Source organism: Catharus ustulatus, chromosome 1, assembly GCF_009819885.2.
Source record: "Catharus ustulatus isolate bCatUst1 chromosome 1, bCatUst1.pri.v2, whole genome shotgun sequence".
NCBI lineage: Eukaryota > Metazoa > Chordata > Aves > Passeriformes > Turdidae > Catharus > Catharus ustulatus.
The window spans coordinates 7,373,802-7,391,037 of NC_046221.1; the positions used below are offsets into that span (position 1 = coordinate 7,373,802).

At 41.4% G+C, this 17,236-nt stretch overlaps 1 protein-coding gene across 5 annotated transcripts in view; it reads left to right on the forward strand.

Moving 5' to 3' along the window:
* DPP6 (dipeptidyl peptidase like 6) overlaps positions 1-17,236 on the forward strand; it is a 573,188-nt gene that overhangs the window by 461,815 nt on the left and 94,137 nt on the right. For all 5 annotated transcript variants that reach the window (XM_033053988.2, XM_033053997.2, XM_033053970.2 and 2 more), the window contains exon 7: positions 13,563-13,644. In XM_033053988.2, the coding sequence (XP_032909879.1) occupies positions 13,563-13,644 (82 nt within the window). The remainder of the gene's footprint in view (positions 1-13,562; positions 13,645-17,236) is intronic.

Consider the following 17,236-nt stretch of genomic DNA (forward strand, 5'->3'; position numbering starts at 1 on the left):
AGCTTCAACTCCATTGTGCACCCAGCTGTGGTTCCCCTTGCCCTGTGTTTGGTTGGGCAGTGGTGCAGGAGACTGAAGGGCTGGATGTGCCAGAGGAGAAGCTTCCAGCATAAAGTGGGGATCTGGAAAGTGAGAGCACAGCACAAGGCACAGAGGTGTGTCAGGATTGGTGACCCAATGTGGTGGTGGATCAGGAGACCACGAGCTGAAGAAGGGCTGGGAGGAGGATCTCTGAATTTCATGGTGGTAAAGGTGTGGTTTGCAGAGTTTAGGCTTTTAGATACATGCACAGGTATTGTAAACTATATTGTGGCAATTTCATTGACCTTCCAGGTGATCATGGTGCACGTGAGTGGTGGAAAGGACAGCACACTGCCATTTCCATGGAACATGGGCATTTATCCTTCCTGTGTATATTTTAGGGTGGTGCATGAACAGACAGGACAGTGTAGGAGGTGAACAGTGAACCTGATGTAACAGGTGGTGAAATACATCAGCTGAAAGTACAGCCTCTGTTGGATGAAGGGATAAAAACCTCTTCCTCACCCACTGAATATTTAACACAGGAATATTGCTCTGATATCTGTGGATGAAGGTTGTTGAGGGCAGGACACAGCACACTGACACAGCACAAGCTTCAGTTCAGTTTGACATCCCAGGTTCTTTGGTGATGATTGAATTTGCCATCCACAAGCAGCCATCCTTGTCCTCCACCTGTCAACAACAGGAGTGACAAAATTCTGCTCTGAGCAATGACCCTTTTGCCATTTTTTCAAACTGTTTTCAGTTTTTCCTCTTCTGCAAGCAGGCACAGCTTTGCACCCTGCAGGTGTGTGCCCGTGGCACCTCTGCAGCTCAGTGGCCGAGGCAGTGACTGCAGGGGAACAATCTCACTGCCTCCAGTGTCCCTCCTGCTCAGCACAGTCACTCCTGGAAGCAGGCTGGGGCACTTTCCCTGTGCTCCCTCTCTCTATCCTGTTCCCCATCCTCAGCTATGATCTGCCTCATCAGGAAGGAAAGCCAGGCAATTTAGGATTTGCACCCGCTCATGCCCTTGCTACTCCCCTGCTGAGGATAACTAATAAGGAAGCCAATTAACCTAATCTCTGGCATCACTTTTTAAATAACATGCCATTAATCTGCCAGCATAAATTGTTTTTTAAAGGGAATTTTCTAATTATTTTTGCCACATTCTGCAGGCTCTCCAGATTCAGGCTGTGCCTGATGTCAAAAGGAGCTCATAGCAATGTTTTCCAGATTTCATTTCGAGCTCTCAATAAGTTTGACAAACCAATTTAGGAATGTCCTCAGTACGTAATGGTGTTTTATACAGGACTGCAACATTTTTCTACAAGAGCTGTAGTCAAAGTAAACTCCTCACACTGGATCTGTATAGGACAACTAATAGATACCACTCATAGTCTCAAAGGATCTGACATAAAAATCAAATTACAGTAATTTCACAATTATAAGCTGCACCATTTTGACTAAAATTTTGGTCTGAACCCGGAAGTGCAGCTTATAATCAGGAGCGGCTTATGTATTGATGAGGTTCAGAAATCTGCCAACCCAGAAATGCGAGCCTGCACGGTGCTGATCCAAGCCCGCCCGGCCCCGATCCGAGCCCGCCCAGCCCCGGCAGGGAAAAACGGGACTGATCTGAGCCTGTACAGCCTCGAGCCGAGCCAGTACACCCCGCGATCCCGCGATTCTGTTACTAATTGGCAACTTTGTGAAAGTTGTGCAAGCATCCTTGCTGCGAACGAAAGTGCGGCTTATAATCGGGGGTGGCTTGTAATCGTGAAATTACTGTAACCCCGAGGCAGAAGAAAGAGATCACACAGATTCAGAACCTCCCTTCTGTTATTTACGCTTTCTCACATCCTCTTGGTAAATTCGGGCTCGAAACCCCTGCTGCTTTGACTCATTTGCCTTCTGCTTTCAGCGGCCTGTGGCTGATGCTTTGCAGAGGGGGAGCCGGCTGAGATGTGCAGTTTTCCTGGGCAGGGATGTGCAGGGGGCTCTGTTCCATTCCTCTTCCCTTTGTGTCACCGTCTCTGCTCGCCCAAAATCGCGATGCTGGAGCCTGGTGCCATCTAGTGGAATGCTCCCTAATGCTCCCCGAGCATCTCTGTCCTGTCCCACCTGCTCCCCCCGAACGCTGCTGCTTTGCACAGCTATGTGCTGACAGCTGCCTGCAGTTGTCAATTATAACTGCATTAGAAATGCTTTTGCAAGGCTCTCCTCACAACCCCACAGCTGCACTTGCAGCATTGCAGTTGCCAGTTATCTGTAATTTATAGGTACTGAGATAACATCTGCACGCCCAGATGTGGAACAGGCAACTCTCCTGCAAGGGGCTGGGGAAATGTGGAACTCCAGCACCATACACAGTTACTTCCTAATCGTATTTTTCCTAATTTTGGAAGATAAAAATTTAGCTGTACAGGCAACAGCCTACTTATGAAAACTAGGCACTGGAAATTGTTTTATTATTTTGTGGCTCCAACATGTATTCTCTTAGTCATTCACATACTTCACTGAAATAAGGGAAAAAACCTTAGTTACTTCAGAGTTTTTAATGTCAGGCTGGGGCTGAGCAGAGTGTTTCCCTAACCCAGTTGCAGGATTTCCCTCACCAATGTTAAGGTGTTTTCACACCAGTGCATGCTGCTGGAGCTCTGCTGTGATCTGGCACTGCAGGTACTAAGCAAGAGCTAATTTTGGATAGGATATCCAAGGGGGTAATTCTGTATTTAATGTTTTGCTGTGGCCAGCAGAAATGTTACATTTTATTACAGTTGTGTTTGCACTCCCCCTAATAAAATGTTTTTTCAGACCTCCCAGTGCCCACCCAGCTCTGCATGAACCATTTCCCTCTGGACACAGCCAAGTGCCAGGGATTAGTGCTCACCCCATTGTAGGAGCTCTTAGCACATCCAGCTGGGACATGTCAGTGGGAGCTTCCAGATCTTACCAGGATCAGGGAGAAAATCAGCAGTTATTCCCACTCCTCACTGGTTTTGGATTTGAGAAGGAGGGAATTGTGCACAGTTACTTGGGACATGGTAAGCACATACAGGAGTTCAGCTCCTCCTGCCCACACTGCCAGGGATTTTACAGCTCAGTAAAACCCTGCACGAGTGCCCCACGCTGAGCCCCAGTAACTTCAAGAGAAGCCCCAGGAGTGCAGTGAGTGCAAAAAACGTGCTGGAGATCACAGAAGTGATAACAGGGAGAGGAACTGAGCTGGTGCTTCACTGTGAGTAAATTTTCAAAGTGATGTCTACAGATCTCCTAGCAGAGCTCTCACGGTTCTTCCTACCTGGACTTTAATTAGACAAAACAATCAGTTTTGTATGTATTCTGTTGTATATTTCCAAAGACAGTAAGTTTACCCTTGCACATGTTCCCATTTCCATTTTCGCAGTAAAAAGAAACTGTGATTCATTATTTTAAATCATAGATAACTTCAGGAGCCGAAACCTGCCCATTTGATCAAGTCTGCTCTATTTTATTTTGGTCAGGTCTGTTACACATCATCTCTGTAGCACTAAAAAATCCTATGCCTCAGTGTCCCCATCTGCAAAGCAAGAAGAGAAATTGCACCCACCCAATGGAGGCAAAATGTGACAATTTTTGTACAGACTGCTGCACAACTTCACTCTTATAAACTTGTACTAGTGCCCACATTTTATCTTAAGAGCAAAAAGTATAGTATTTAATAAAACCCGTTTTCAGCTAATTAAATTTTACTTAGAGCAGATGAATATTTTCCCCCAAGAATGATCTGTAGAGCTTGAAGTAAAATCTTTATGAAAAGGTATGTAAAACCAAATGAAAATGTGAAATTTGTTAAATAACTAAAAAATGTATCCTGCAGTTCATACAGAACCTGCTATTTCTACTCCTTCTCTCTCCTCCCTCTGTAACAATTACCATTCTATAGATTTATCACATTTTGAGATAGTTTATATAGTCAATTAAAGCACTTTGCACAGTGTGGTGGCTTGTATGCCAGACTATAAATAAGAGCATCCTCATGATGTCAGATGCTTTTTCAGTAACATTTTCACAACACAAAACTGGCCCTTGGAATGGATACATTTGGTAGCTTGATCGTGGAACCTGACCTTACATCCTCTGATGTGGACAGGAATTTTTCATCTGAGTTTGCTGGCATTTGGCTCCAGCCCTGATGGAGCTGTTTGGCTTCTTGCTTTTTATAATCTTCTGAATTAAACTCTCTGTTCATCACTGGAATAGTGGTTAAATCACATACCAGCCTATTGCATATGAATACGTTTTGGGCCTCTTTGAAAAGAAAGAACCAGCATTTCATTAAGCAAAGCTGCTATTTGAGCATCACTCACTTCCAAGCTGTGGCAGGTTGAAAGCAGCTCAGGCTGGAAGGCAGCTCAGGAAGGACTCTTGGCTGTGCTGGTGGGAGGAAATCCACTTCAGCAGCTCAACACCATATCATTTCCCCAGGGGATTTACCACTCTCTCACCCGTGTTGGTCACTGCACAGCTTTTTTTTTTTTATTATTAATTTTCCTTTCTTGTGTAGGCAAAGCAATTCCTACCACACACTTCTTTCTTCCAGAATCAGTTGTGATGTGGGTGGACATCTTAGAAACCATGTACAGCGATAATAATAAGGAATGGTCCCCTGAGGGGAGGATTTGATATTAAGAATTAGAGTAATGACTTAAAAAAAAAAAAAGGCACTTGGGTAATTAATAGTTAGACACAAATGTTAGCACTTTAGCAGAGAAAAGCCCAGCAACCAACCTCCTTATGTTACAGAAAAGGTCAATAGCTTATCGCTCATCAAAAAGAAAAAAAAAAAGAAGAAAGGTTTGAAGCAAACTCTCCCATTGTGTTTTTCTGAGACAGCACCCCCTGAAATGAAGGCAGGGTTCCTATTAAGGTCTAAATTGTGGATAAAATGTGTTTCACTGGTGAGAAACCTCTGCACTTGGAAATGATTTGTGCCTCAGGATGAATGAAGCCCCTCTGGAGCCCAGGCTGTGCTGAGCCTCCAAACCACAGTCACTGCTGGAGGGCTCATGTCCTTCCTGACTGCCACCCCCAAAAACCAGCTCCTTGTATGGGTATTCCTCCTTTTTCATACTCAGGAAGGCTGAGTCAGTACAGAGTTTTGACAGAAAATGGAAAATAAAGGTGGATGAAAGAGAATTTATGAAATGATGGTGCATAGCACTGACTAACCACAGCTGTACAATTGTTGCTCCCATGCATCACCTTCCCAGGAATGAAACTGCAGCTGGATTTTCATAGTGGGAATCAGGAATTTTTGTTTGCATTTTTGCCCTAACGTTCAGGATCCTGGGTGGGGTTTCCACTAGGACACAAACAAGAAACCCAGGTTTCCCCAGGGAGCTGTTTCTGCTCCTCTGCTGTGGGACTGCAGGGACACCCTGCAGGGTGAGCCTTGATTAGTCCTGGCTGTGGTTTGGTGATAAACTTTCAGCCCACTAAACTCTCAGTGCACTGCTGGTTGATGACACAGCACCAAGAGTGATTGTCCTAAAAAAAGTCAGTTTTGAGGACCCAAACCTGCAAGATTATGGGCATTTCCTCACTGTTGTGGAGTTTAATGGATCTTGGGCTCAAGTCGCATAGTCAGGGCTATATAGAGACCTGTGCCAGCCCTGAGGACTGTACAGTGCCCCATCTCTGAGAAATGTGCAGCAATCCATGCACAGCTTGCACCCCAGCCATGTCTTGGGGCTCCCTGTTATCCTTGCTGCACAGTGCTTGACCCCCCCACAGGTCACTAACCAAATTCAGTAGTCTAAAAATGCTTGTTATCTCAAAATGGGCATCCTGAACCCCTATGGAGCTCAAAACATATGGAGGAGAAGGGTATGGGGATGTTTTGGAAAGCAAGAGGGGATCTCTGGGTGGAAAAATGAATGCTGCAGCCAGAATTTTCTTTGGCACAGTGAGCAGTGAGAAAGTCTCTTCATGGCAAAGGTGATAAAATAGCTGGCTGATAGCCCAGACTGTGTCACTGGTGCCTCTTCACCCCTTACCCTACCATTACTGAATGTTCCACTTAGAAATTTGAGGAGATAAGGCTGGAATAGAAAACATTGCTTTCCCATGTCCCACATGAGCAGGAGATCAGAGGAATGAAAGGATCTTCCATGTGCAGAGCCCTGAGGCTCTGTTACACCCCCTGTCAAATGCAAGTATTCCCTCTTGTGTGAGTTCTTCAGCTTTGTCCACCTCTGTTATGGGGCAGAAGGGCAGAGCTGGGGTGCTGGTTGTGTCCTTGAATAAGGAGAGTGTTTTACCACCTGCTTTTAACCCATACCCCAAACCAGGCAAATAGTGGTGGTGTTTAAAAGTGATCACGTCACTGCTGATAAAAAATGGAAATTATGGCACAAATAAATGTATGCCTTGTTGATTTTAATTGATGGTGACACAGTCTGTGTGGGGAGAGGCTGTTCAGAAAGGTGTTTCAATACTCCTGAGAACCTACAAACCCACAAACCTCCAGGATCTCCTTATCCTGCTGACATGAGAAGAAATAAGATTTGCTCAAAGACTTAGTTTTCAAAAAGAAAACAGAGAATACTGAGTCATTCTCGTTTGGTTTGAAACCAAATAACACAGGCTGTTAAATTATTTTAGAGCACAAGCCCAAGAATCAATGTCTTGCCCAATTAGAAGTGTGACCTAGCAGCCAGTGAAGTCATTGTAAGGAGGCACTTCTGCAGTCTCTGGTGGTGGGAGATCATTTCTGTTTCTCATTTTATGTCCTAATAATCCCATATTGCTCTCTGCAGGCATCACTTCATGGTGCCATATATTTATTAGCATTTGAAAGTCAGACAAGGTCAGCTGGATGGAAAATGCTCAGGTTTCATCACAAACATCCTTTCCTGTAGATTGGCAGAGTTGCTCAGAAGAGCCACACTCAACCCAGGCTCATCCAGATCTTCCCAGTTCATTCTTAAACATCTCAGTGCTTATCAAGTTGTTTCTCCTCAGCCTGCATTTTTCCCATCATATTTTGAATAGTTGATCTTTGCAATTCTGATTAGCCTTCTTCACAGCATTCAAATATTTAGATTTTCATTTTTTCATGTCTCTGTTGTAGATACATACTAATGAAACCCTGGTAAACCTCATGCCTTGAGGTCAGAGCTGGCTGAGAAAGATCTACAGAATAAAAGAAAATTACATGAGTAAGAGGAAAATTGCTTTTAAGTGGTTGTGTTTATCACCTGAGTGCTGTCGCCTCTCATTGTCCCTTTAGGATACAAAATATGACTCCAGGAACAAAAGTTCCACTTTAAAATACTGTAAAAATTCACTCTGTCTTCTATGATTTAGAGGGGTCAAATGAAGAACATGATAATGTCATTGTTTTAAAGTAATGTTAGCAGCATCCAAGGTCCATTTCCACTGTGCTTCCTTGGGGAAATGCAGAATTTTGGATCAATGTTTTACAGTCTCCAGCCTGCATCACTGCAGCCCAGGGCTGTGAACCAGTCTCTGATGCACCTTCAAATCTTTTTTTTTTTTTTTACACTAGAAAGGCAAGTCCCTATCATCATTTTATGCTGTTACCAATGGAAGTTGGTGGCTCCTTTTCTGACAAGTGATTGATTTTTGTGTCACTGTCCATGGCAGTGGGGCTGGAACTAAATGACTTTTGAAGTCCTCTCCAACCCAAACCATTCTATGATTCTAAGATTTTCAGATGGTATTGGTAAAGTCCAAGGTCTTGTAGGCTCAGTACCAAATATTACATTGATGAGGGGTTTCAGACACAGCCAAAATTATAATAAGAAAAGACCTCTGAGCTCATATTGTTGGCCTGAATCCAAAAGAATTGCCAAATTAGAGACAAATGTTTTAACTTTTTAGCTTTTATACATTAAATCAATTGAATTCCTTCATTTTGGAAAAAATGGTTGGTGAGCACTGAAGTTTTTAAGAGCAGTTGAATGAATTGACGTGCATCTGCAGTTCAAATTAATAATTTCAAACTGCTTTCATCACCTCCTTCTATTTTTGTTCATTGAAAATGCTGTAAGGAAAATATGTGTGTGTGTGAGAATTAAATATTTAATAGTGGATGAGTCTAGATGAATGGAAGAGCCTTTCCCATCTAATTAAGCACTTTTATTAGAATTCCAGGAGGATTCTTTTAGTTGCATCTTCTAACAGTTTGATTTCTTGATTATCTATTCTGGCAAGTCTTTATTCCCATTTGTATGATATTTTATTTTATCTCAGCAGGGCTCTATATCTCCTGGGGAGAAATTTTCTTAATGGCACCTGTCTTCTCCTTGGTGAATTTTGAAGTAAACAAGTCATTTAATTGTGTCAAATCATTAAAAACAACTCATTAAAATTGTGTGTTTGCTACTCAAGGAATTGAATTCCTGCCTCCTAGAAATCTTTCTCTCTTCCTCCATGTCCTTATCTATGCTTCCTTGTACATTTATTAATTAACCTGTATGTTTTACATGCTTTTATTTGGTTTTGCAAATTTTCTCCGGCTTGCTTTTTTTTCTCATTGTGCATCAAAAACTCTTAAATATTAAGAAGTTTCCAGTTCTTTATTGCCCTTCTGAATTTTTTGTTTATTTTATTCTCTGTATTCTTTCCCTCTTTCTAAGGAAGATGAAATCTGTCTTAGTGCTGTCTGATTTTACGTTATTAGAGGTAGATGTGAAGACATTGAGTTCTGTGCTGAGACAGTTTAGATAGATAGTTTTTTATACTTAACCATAGAAATGCTTAAAGTACAGTGAGCTGATTTCCTTAGGACTCTTGTCTTTCAAAATAGTCAGTGCTGGCTTGATGCAGACAGCAAGAGGAGATATTTCTGCCTTCCCCACATGTTTTTATAGCTGTCTTTATTTCTTCAACTTTTATAAACTACTGACATTTAGCCTACTAATTACACAGTAAATGTTTTCCAGAATTATGACAGTGAAGTAAGTTCAAATTTTTCCCTAGTAAAGCATATATATAGATATAGTTTGTATTATTTCTTTAGAGGATGGACATATCAGAGCAACCTGTGGTGAAAATTGTTGCATTTTTATTCACAGAGGCAGCATATTCAAAGTATTTCCATACCAATCCTGTTGTTCTGTATTTGAAATATTTGAAATTCAAATGAAGTTATGAAAACAGACCTTAGAACAACAGCTTATACCATACCCCAGAGTTTGACTGCTTTTAACAGTTTCAGATGTTTTCAGTCTGGCACTGTAAAATATTCTTCTTGAAGTAAAGGCAGCCACTCCCTCAATTACAGTGGAAAATTTCTGGGTATTTTTAAGTCTCTTTTGAAGAACTTTATAAAGAAGAGTTAATCATGTTTATGCTCAGAAGGAGCCAGTGCCTCGAATTGTCTGAGGGAAATTTGCTTTCTTTAGGAGAAGAGGGAACACACAGATATAAAAATTTCAGCTAAAACCAGGACAAATCCTTTCAAACAAGTTCCTCATTAATCACAGTAATTTTTAAAGTCAAATGCAGGTAACACATGATTGATTAGTTTGTTTTATTCTACATCTTGTTCTGAGCTCAATTGTAAGCAAGGATTACTGACAATCAGCACTCGGGAACTTTCCTTGTTTGGAAATTTTGAGGGGAGACTTTCTGGCAAAAAAACTTCACTTAAATGGGCAAATTTTTCAATTTATTACTTCAGTAATGTTTTTTGAACGTGGTGCTGAAGTCACCATGTGTCTGGAGCAATTTAACAGCCTCTGGTCCAGACAATGTCATTTTAATGTGGAAGAGTTTATGTAGCACCTGCTCCATCTTCTGTCTGCTCTAAAGTGTATTATTCCCTTTCTTCTCAGCTATAAGATCAATCATTTTAAAAGATGGAAGGAATAATGGCAACAGTTTAATAAGGCCTTGCCATTTCTTTGGCTGGAAATTAAGATTAAGGTTCTTTTTTCTGAAGAAATAGTGAAAAATATTGTGAGGACAAAGTGAACTTGTTTCTTCATCCAATCCAGGAGCCAGAGATGTACAGACTGCCTTCAGAATTGCCTATTTCCAAGCCAGCATCCTGCACAAATGAGCTCACAAGGGACAGGCTCAAATCCAAACAAGCCCTAATTATGAGGGTCTGTGAGGAGCCCTGGCTCTTTGGAGAGGCTGAGATGACCCATAATATTGATTGATTCAGGAAAAAAAGTACAGAGGAATTTTAAGCAGGCTGTTTTGGAGGAGAAGGAAGGGTGTAGCTATGGAGGACTATAGATTAATAGGAATATACTTCCCAGAAGAAGCTGACTGGCATGAGATCCCATTTATGCACCTATCAAATGGAAGAGTGCTCCTGGGACACAGGTGTGCATTTGGCCTGAGTCCCCTGCAGGAATTTAACAAAGGAGAGTTAAATGCCCAGAATAGCTCGAGTTAATCAGAAATGTGTTTGATAAATGCTCTCCAGAAGGGTTTTTCAGTTTGAGGATCACTAAGAGCTTTCTCAAAGAGTGTCACAGAGTTGTGGCCATCCTGCCCAGAGCAGCTGTGTAAAAAACTCTGCCTCCTCCTTCTCTAATTGATAAAATAGCCCAGAGAAGTTAATTTGTAGTTAGTTAGGACACAGTTTGCCCAGAGAACACCCTATCCCTATGTTCAAGGCCAGGCTGGAGGGGGCCTGAAGGAACCTAGGACAGTGGGAAGCACCCTGCCCATGGCAGGGGGCTTGGAGTGAGATGATCTGTAAGGTCCTTTCCAGCCCAAAGCTATCTGTGAACATTGGATAATGGGTTTGTTGAGTTGCCTGGTGCTTCCAGAGCAGGAGTCCATGCATGTTCCACCATGGACTGTACACCAAACATACCCAAACACGTCTGTGGGAGTTTGATCCTTCACAAGTGAGTGAACTCCATTTCCACAGCACCTTTGGGTTTGTGACAGCACAGGTTCCCCTGGCCACTGCTGGTGCAGCCCAGCTCCAGGTGACTCCTGCAGTTTCTCTGAAGCCTGAGACATCAGGCTTGGCAAGGAGAATTCTTCCCAACCCCCTTGCTGAAGTTTGCTGTGGGTGGGTGAGTGAGTGTGGCTACTTCAGGGAAGAAGATTCTCCTCAAAAGATGAGAAACAACACAATAATACCAAGATGAATATGTCCATATCTCAGGAGCATTTGTGGGGGAAAATTAGGATCTTAGTCTGCTTTTATAGCCTGTGGGTGAAAGGAATAGCTCACAGCATGAGGATGGGTGCAAACAAGATTTTGCTACAAAAGCAGCATCCCAACCACACCACACAGCTTAAGAAAGAACTCAGGAGATGCCATTCTGCTTTTCCTTGCTATACCCAGGAATGAGAAGATGACTTTGCTTTTTTTTCTGTCTGCAGCACAGCCTTTTGCTTTTCCTTCTGCCTTATCAGCTACCCAAGCTGGTTTATGCAGCATTTCTCATTGCACTAGAGTTTTTCTGTTCTGAAAGATGATGCAGTGAGCAGAACTGACAGGACTTGTCTGTGCTCTGGTCTGAATTACTTGCTGTAATTGGCATGTCTGTCCCTCAGCTCCACCTGTGTTGTCTGAAGCATTACAGCTTTAAATTCTTACAATTTGTATAATCTGTTTATTTAGGGATGATATTTCCCCCACTATTTGTAATTTCTTGCTCTTCTCACCATGGGTAAAATAACCCAAGAAATACATAGTTCATTTGACAAATAGAGAAGTGCCATTTTTTTTTCTCCCAAAAGGGGTTTTGATTTGATTCACTGTTTTTTCTCTTTTCCTTCTACACTCAGAGGTTACTGTCTGTTAAGATAATCAAGATTGCTGACCAGAGAGATTGATTCCTAACAGGCAGAGCTGACTGGAAACTTAAGTAGCTAAAGCACACAAGCCAGAACAAGTTGTGTGGCTCATCTTTCTACAGGAAAGGGAATTTTGTGGCTGCTCTCAGTATGAGCATTATGTGTTCTCTTATCCATACGTTACAAAAATGACTTTAGGCTGCTCACAAAGACACATTTAAAAAAAAACAGAATAAAAGATACAATTTTGCTCTACAGGTAGCAGCTGTGGATGACATTTTGCATGTAGAAACAAAAGCTATTTGGGCACCTTATGACAGAGTCAGAATTGAAATGTGAGTCTCTACAACCCCTTTTTCCCCCTCCAGTTTCAGTCCATCCCATCTCCAAACCTGCCAGCTCTGCTGTGAGGTCCCACCTGCAGGAGCAAGGGAAGGGGAACCTGTGGCCATCCTTGGCTCTGCCCTGATCCTGGCTGGCCTTTGAGCAGCTCAGAGAAATGAGAGATGTTCACAGCAGAGAGATTGCACAGATTCAATTCTGAGCATTGCTGCTGCTGCGTCTGTCCCTGCTGCAGCTGCACCAGTGCAGAGGGAATTGCAGCCCAGGGAATTGCAGCCCAGGGAATTGCAGCCCAGGGAATTGCAGCCCAGGGACTGGCAGGCAGAGCTGGGGAAGCTGTGGCACTGCCCTGGCCCAAACAGGCAATAAAGGGAATTCACTTAGTGCTAATTATTGCATTCAGTTCTGCTCTGTTTTGAAAACATGGTCTGCAAAACACTGTGCCAAAAGGCCTTTTGCTTAAAGGCCAAGCAGGGTTTGGCTCTTTTCTCTGGTTTTCAGTGATTTGGCTTCAAATTGCCTTGTTATTCCTGTCTGTAGACCAGGGATGATAACACCCTTACTTTTTCAAGCAGTTTGAGATCTTCTAATGAGGCATATTTTATACAGGCTTTATTAGAGCTCTTGTTTGCAGGATATTACGATACACAGGGTTGTAGCAAAGTGACTCCAGAATATGTAATGTAATTATTTGTGCTGAGTATAAATACAGTTAAGGCAATGCTATCTATGCTGGGAGAAAATGACATTATGCTGCTTTGACATTTACCAAAAAGGCCTCCTTTTTCTATATTGCATTTGCTGTGTGTCACTTGTGTTCTGCTACAAAATGAAGTTAATGGATGAAAGAACAAGAAAAGCATTTTGATTTTATTTTCTAAAAAAAAAATATATATTTTGTGTTAATAAGAGCTTTTCCCTTTGAAGCCAGGCTTTGTATCAGTAGTCATAGAGTTGCCAATCTTTTCTGCCATCATATTCAAAGGAAATTTATGAGGCAAAAATTTATGAGGCAAAAAAGGCATTGAGTACAGAAAACAAAATTTTATTTTTCTTGTGGTAGTAGGATTAAAAGATATAATTATTGACTAAATAAAAACAAAATAATTTGTGGACATCATCAGTTTTGATAAATACAATTACATTGTTTGCCATCCCTGAACTAACTCTAAAGGCTTAGGCAAGTCAGCAGTAAAACTAATATGTTTAGCTTCTTATTAATAAGAAAAAAAAATTGTCATTTAAATGCTTGATCTTACCAACACTTGCTAGTGTTTACCTTACTGTTTAAAAAAGTCTCCTGAAAGCTGGCTGAAGGGCACCTTACAAGTTCGTGGTGTATTTCCAAAGCAGGTGTGCAGCACCTTAAACAAGGACATTTCTGAAGCTGAAATCTTATTTTTCTCTTTTCACAGGGATCCCCAGAGTTTGTATCCCCCTGAGGTCAGCAATGCAAAGCTTCAGTATGCTGGTTGGGGTCCAAAAGGGCAACAGCTGGTAAGAGAAAAAAAAAGTATGCAAATGCATTTAGAGACCATGCTGCTTTTGCTTGGCAGTAAAAAAAAAATAATTCCTTTTTTGAATAGTTTCTTGAAGCCTGTGTGGTAGCTTCTAGCATTTATTTATGATTGTTCCATCATGAAATTTATTTATAAAATTCCCAAATATATCCGTTCTCTGCAAAGCAATAGTGTCTAAAAATGCAGAGAAAGAACACTTCATGAAAGCTTTTTGAGAGGATGCACCTGCTTCTCCCAGTGTTGGACACAGGACAGATTACAGAGATAATAGTTTGATTTATTTAGCATCTCATTGCTTCACAAGGGCATCTTCAGACTTGCAAACTTGGCACTGGGGATATGTTAATATTAGCAGCCCCGTTTGGAGAATGCATCTCTCCAGAACAGAGCTGCCCTGAATTTGCCCTGTGGTTGTTTGCAAAATAGACAGAATTAGAAGTAGATCCTGGAAAGTTTTCAGAGCTGCTTTAAAAAAAACAACCACCCCATTTGTCAGGGATTCATTATATTTCATGAAGCTATTCATACTGCAAGAATCTTAAAATCCCCAGTATTTTACCCCTCAGCCACTGCCATCCTGGATGTGCCCATTTCTCAGAGCATGTATTTCCTGGCCAGATCCCCTGGCTTCATTTCCTGGTGCAAATCCAATATTGAGTTTTTTCATATTCCAAACATTTCTTTCTACCATAACAAGAAACTAAAAAGTGGCAACATCTTTTTTGATATGGAAGCTTTATACCAAGAAATGAGCTTTGAAAGTTCATTATAAGAGAAAATCTGGCATATATCTCCTGTTCCCAGTCCTCTCTTGGGGACTGTTTGTCTGTGTCCTTAACTAGATTGTTTTAAATGCTGTGATTTAAAAAAACAGCAACAGGAGTCATTATAATTGCAAGTCTGAAAATCAGGTTGAAAAAAAACATAACAGATACAGGAACAGGAAATTCTTCCCTCTGCTCCATCAGGAAAATTGTGTTTGAGAGTCATTGACCTCAAATCTGATCAGAGAGGAGTCAGCAGCCTTTACCTCCATGCAGAATGACTTCTGAGGAGCTCTTTGCTTTCACTGCACTCAGCTGGGAGGGACCTCACACATAATTGTTCAATGCCCCCACCATGTGTAGGGAACACCTTAAGGATGTGGCAAAGAAAGACAATAAAATTTTTCTACACTGTTCACAAGCTCTATTTGAAGTCTAACAGAGTTTCACAATGTGTAACAAAACTACATTTGCTAATTAAAGCTAATATTGAGTGGCATTAGCCACATTCTCCACCCACAAGTGAATCTTCTTTCTTTAACAATTTTGCTGTGAATTTATGTGCCCCCAGCACCTCTGGTCACAGCTCACTGCTGACACATCTGTGCTCATTTCACCAAGCTCAAGGGCTGCACCTCATTCCCACCTTGGGAAGAACATCTAAGGAGATCTTACACCAAAGCCAAGAGGGAAATTATTGCCTCCATTGTTTCTGTACCAAAGTAAAATAACCACACAGAAAGGAAAAATGTTCCTACAAAATAGACAAATCATATCTGCAACAGGAGAGTACAAAAGTCTTCTTTACTCCAGACTTTATCATTTAATGCTGAAGAGGCTGATGCCAATTTCCACCATATTTTTTTAAGCAATTTACAGTGAAAGCTCAAAGCCCTAAGAAATTCCTGAAGACATCAAGTTTCATGCATGTTCCTTCTGTGGGGCACATGCTATATTTATTTTTGGCACCTTTAAAAATCCCTGTGGTTGTTGACGTCCATATAAATCTTAAAAAATGTCTTGCTACCATGAATTTGTTTTGTGTGCTTTATATTTCTTAATTTTTTTAAATTTGAATTACATAAAATTATTGTCCTGTGATTGAACTCTATTTCCTGCTCTTGCATTTGAAATCAGGGTAGGTGAGGAGCAACTCACTGGTAGTTTAAGCATTATTGTTTCATACTTCTAACATGTGTGCCTTTTTGCCCTTTTGTTTGCCAGTCATTTACCTTGAAATAAAATTGTAGCTGTAGTTTATAAAACCAACATGCTTTTACATACAACAATATGATTTTTTAATATCTAATAATCAGCAGAGAATTGCCAGAGGAAAAAAAAATAAAAGCTTTTAAAATAAAAAAACCCCTACAAGAATAATAAATGTGATCTAGAAACACACCATGTTCACTTTTCTGTATTTCAGGACTAATTGGGTTACTCAGAATATAATTGCCAGCGAAATCTGTGTCACCTTCTTTGAGATTTAAAGACAGAGAGAAATTAAGTCTATTAAAATTTGATAGTGGGAATGTGTTTGCTAAATGTGCACTGAGTTGTTTTGCAGGAGAAGGAGGGAAAATGTGTTGAGTGGGAGGGAGAGGAGTACCTGAGAACCACGAGTCAGCTGCCCTGGTTCAGGAGGTTCCTGAGAGAGTTTGGGGGGTCCTGCAGCACAGGGAGCACCCCAGTGTGTGTCAGCCCAGGGGCACAAGCTCAGCCCAATTCCATCCTGCATGTCCCAGGAAAGGTGGGAGCCAAGCCAAAGCCAAGTGTGCTTTGCATCACCTTGAAGATATCCCAATTTTCAGGAAATAAAAAAACTTTCTCCTTGAAATCTCCTGGTTTGTTCTTTTTTGGCAATGGAAAGGAAAGGAAGGGCAGGAGAGTAAGAGGGCTTGGTTCCAAAATTTTTATTCTCTTTGTAGCCTCTATTTCATCCTTCCTAGGGGAACTTTGGGTTGCTGTGCCTGACCCCTTTCTCTCTTGCATGTTCAATCATTCGAAAAATAAACAAATCTGAAATAGAAGGAGCCTGAATGATCTGCATTCTCTGCAATTAAAAATATAGTGGAATATTCCCAGGAGCTTTTTTCTATTTATCTTGCTTTATTTTGTCCTTTCTCATTAAATTATATGCCAATTTTTGGATTATTAAGTCCTCAGAGCGTGGTTCTTGACTTCTTACTAGCCTGCAGAATTCCACACATGCCAACTGAGCTGTTTAAATAATGGCAGATATTGGATCAGAGGAAATCTGTCAGAAGATCAGAATGCAAAAAAGTTCTCACTTCTGACATCTCAGAAAAATGCTTCAGCTTTTCTCTGATCTCAGCCAAAGTCTTGATAAATAAAGTCTTACAAAACTGTTGGAAGAATGGGGTCCTCATCAGTGTGAGCTCCAGAGCCATCAGAAAGAGAGGCACTAATTTCAGTGCAAGAGGGAGCACATCCCCTAAATCTGGCTGCTGATAAAGGGCTCACTCCTCCCATTTGTCCCACCACATGAGTCATCATTTATGCCTTTACAGAATAAGTGAAAACGCTGTGAACTTGGAATAGCCTTGTGATATATTCACTATTTGTGGGTGGGAATGACTATGCAAAATGCCTGTGGGAAAAATCCATCCTTTCCATGGTGCACCTGACAGCCCAGAGCCACACTTACCATTCCATCTCATCAGCCCACTGGCCTTCAGCATGGTGCTTGGTGGTTTTCAGTGAACAGACTGTACTGTCCTCAGTTTGTGTGATACTTTCCAGCAATATGAGGCTGTGGGTGGCATGACAGGGACTGCAAAAAAG